General features: G+C 38.2%; 2 protein-coding genes across 4 annotated transcripts in view; one reads left to right on the forward strand and one right to left on the reverse strand.

Annotated features, from left to right (window-relative positions):
* The window catches only part of LOC137648430 (cell adhesion molecule 3-like), a 209,273-nt gene that overhangs the window by 125,007 nt on the left and 81,766 nt on the right, over positions 1-2,500 (forward strand). The gene's annotated exons all lie outside the window — the stretch shown is intronic.
* LOC137648654 (uncharacterized) overlaps positions 1,299-2,500 on the reverse strand; it is a 3,051-nt gene continuing 1,849 nt past the window's right edge. The window contains exons 1-2 of one of the 3 annotated variants that reach the window (XM_068381659.1): positions 1,876-2,500; positions 1,299-1,477 (exon numbers count right to left, since the gene is read on the reverse strand). The exon at positions 1,876-2,500 is cut by the window's right edge and continues 1,558 nt beyond it. In XM_068381659.1, the coding sequence (XP_068237760.1) occupies positions 1,442-1,477; positions 1,876-2,500 (661 nt within the window). In that variant the 3' untranslated portion in view covers positions 1,299-1,441. The other 2 variants (XM_068381660.1, XM_068381658.1) reach the window with 2 other exon arrangements.

Raw genomic sequence — 2,500 nt, forward strand, 5'->3', positions numbered from 1 at the left:
CTGTACCTCTTGTTTCAACGAGTCCAACTTCTTGCCTACCATACGGTAGTACGTCTGGCGTATGGGAGTAACACCTGACTCGATGACGATATCATGTTGAATGGTTTGACTTCTCTGCAAACTGTCAGAACATACTTCATGAAACCTGGAGAGCAATTGTGATAGTAATTTTCTCTGAGAAGATGGTATTCCTGTAAAATAACTGGGCAAGGATTTTAGAATTTGACTGTTGGTGTTGTCTTTCCAGTTGATTAGTTGATCATCGTCAGGGAGAACCACGAGCAACTCTGAGGAAGATTCCTCCAGTGGTAGTATTTTCTCCTCAGGAGAAATTGAGAGATGACTTACCATTTGAATAGGTGCTTGATATGCCTTCAACAAATTCACATGCACTAGTTGTTTTGATCGTCTACGATCAGGAGTAGAGAGAACATAGTTTACCTTAGAAATTCTTTGTAGCACTTTGTAAGGTCCCATAAATTTTTCACGTAAGGGTGAACCGGGTATGGGATGATATACAAGCACCTCATCTCCTGGCTGAAATACACGCAGCTTTGCCTTTTTATCATACAAGCGGGACATCTTCTCCTGGGAATGCAAAAGATTGGTATTAGCAAATACATGAAGTGATATAATTTTATCCTTTAGCTCCTGTAGATATGACAAAATGTTGGTAATCTCTTCTTCCTTGTTATGAATTAGATTTTCCTTCACCATACTGAGAGTGGTTCGGGGCTTTCTTCCGAACATTAATTCGAAAGGGGACACAACAGTGGACTCTTGTGGTACACTTCTTATAATATACATCAGAAGATCAATATCTCTATCCCACTGTTCCGAAGTTTCCTGCATGTACTTCCGAAGAAGGTTTTTAATAGTTTGGTGAACTCTTTCCAGAGCACTGTTACTTTGGGGATGATAAGCAGAAGCATATAAGTTATGAATATTGAATTCTCTCATAGCTTGTTGAAAAAGCTTACTAGTGAAGTTTGTGCCTCTATCACATTGCAATGTCTTTGGAAATCCATAGGTTGTGAAAATTTTGACAAGTTGACCAATTATAGATTTTGCATTTATATTTTTTATTGGCACTACTATGGGATATCTCGTTGTTGGGCAAAGAACAGTAAGTAAATACTCATTACCTTGCTTAGTCCTAGGCATTAGGCCAACACTGTCTATGATAATCCTCTCAAAGGGAAACTTTGGTACGGATATTGGCTGAAGAGGAGCTGGTGGAAGTCTCTCATTGGGTTTGCCAGTAGTCTGGCAATGATGACATGCTTTAATAAATTGTTGAATGTCCTTCTTCATCCCAGGCCAGAAGAAGTCTTCAGCTAAGGTAGAGTAAGTCTTGTTGACCCCAAAGTGGTTCACATGAGAGTGGGCTAATTCAAGAAGAGCTGGAACTAGAGAGAGTGGTAGAACCAGTTGATGACAGTCAAACCATGTTGTGGTTGCTGGTGCTTTGGAGGACCTAAAATGTCGAAAAAGCAAATCATTATCAAGTTAAAAGTAAGGAGTTTTGGGATGATCATCTGGCTCTGCAACTTTCTTCCAAAGATCCTTAAGAACAGGATCTTTATTTTGCAAGTCCTTGAAATTTGATTTGGTCATATTTATAAGGTCTAATGTCTTCTCTACTCTATTTCCACTATCTATAACAATTGGTTTAATTGATGTCATTTGAATAACAGCATTATTTAATTTATTTGATTCATTTTCTATAAGAATATCAGGATCAGATACTACTGGATTAACAATGGCCCCTGCAAGATCATTACCAATTAAAAGCTGGATAGATGAACAAGGCAAAGGATCTCGTGAAACTGCAATTAAAACATTACCTTGATAGTAAGGACACAGTAAATTCACCTCTGCCAAAGGCATGGATTTGGTGGTACTGAGGTCCGAAACAGTAACATACTCATGTCTCAGTTTGAAGTCCTGTGAAGGCAGAGCTACCACACTTTGGGAGGATCCTGTATCTCTTAAGCAAGTAACTGGAATACCATTCACGGTGCCTTTACAAGTAAAAGGTTTGAAGACGTCCCCATCAAGTTCTTGAGCAGCAACATGAAAAGTTTTCTTATTATCCTTCCTATTAGGGTTCGGAGAATTCTTTCCAACATCAGACTTCTTGCACGAAGGATTAGGACAGTTCTCTATGTGATGCCCTTCCTGCTTACAGTAGGAACAATATGCTGTGGATGATTGAGAAAAAGTAGACTTATTAAATGGTTTAAATGTTTTATGAATCAAGTAGTAATCATCAGCTAAACTGGCTGCTTTCAACAAGTTGGTTTCTCCCTTTTCCAGAATGAAAGTAGCAATGTTACCTGGCAATTTCCTAATAAACTCTTCCATTAGAATAAGATTTTTTAATGATTCAAAATCTGAAACACCTGTCTTTTGCAACCATTTTGTAAATTGCCTAACTTTGTCACTGCAAAATTCAACAAAAGTTTGTGAAGGCATTTTGTAAAAGTGCCGGAACTGT

This window comes from Palaemon carinicauda, chromosome 10 (genome assembly GCF_036898095.1).
Source record: "Palaemon carinicauda isolate YSFRI2023 chromosome 10, ASM3689809v2, whole genome shotgun sequence".
Lineage (NCBI taxonomy): Eukaryota > Metazoa > Arthropoda > Malacostraca > Decapoda > Palaemonidae > Palaemon > Palaemon carinicauda.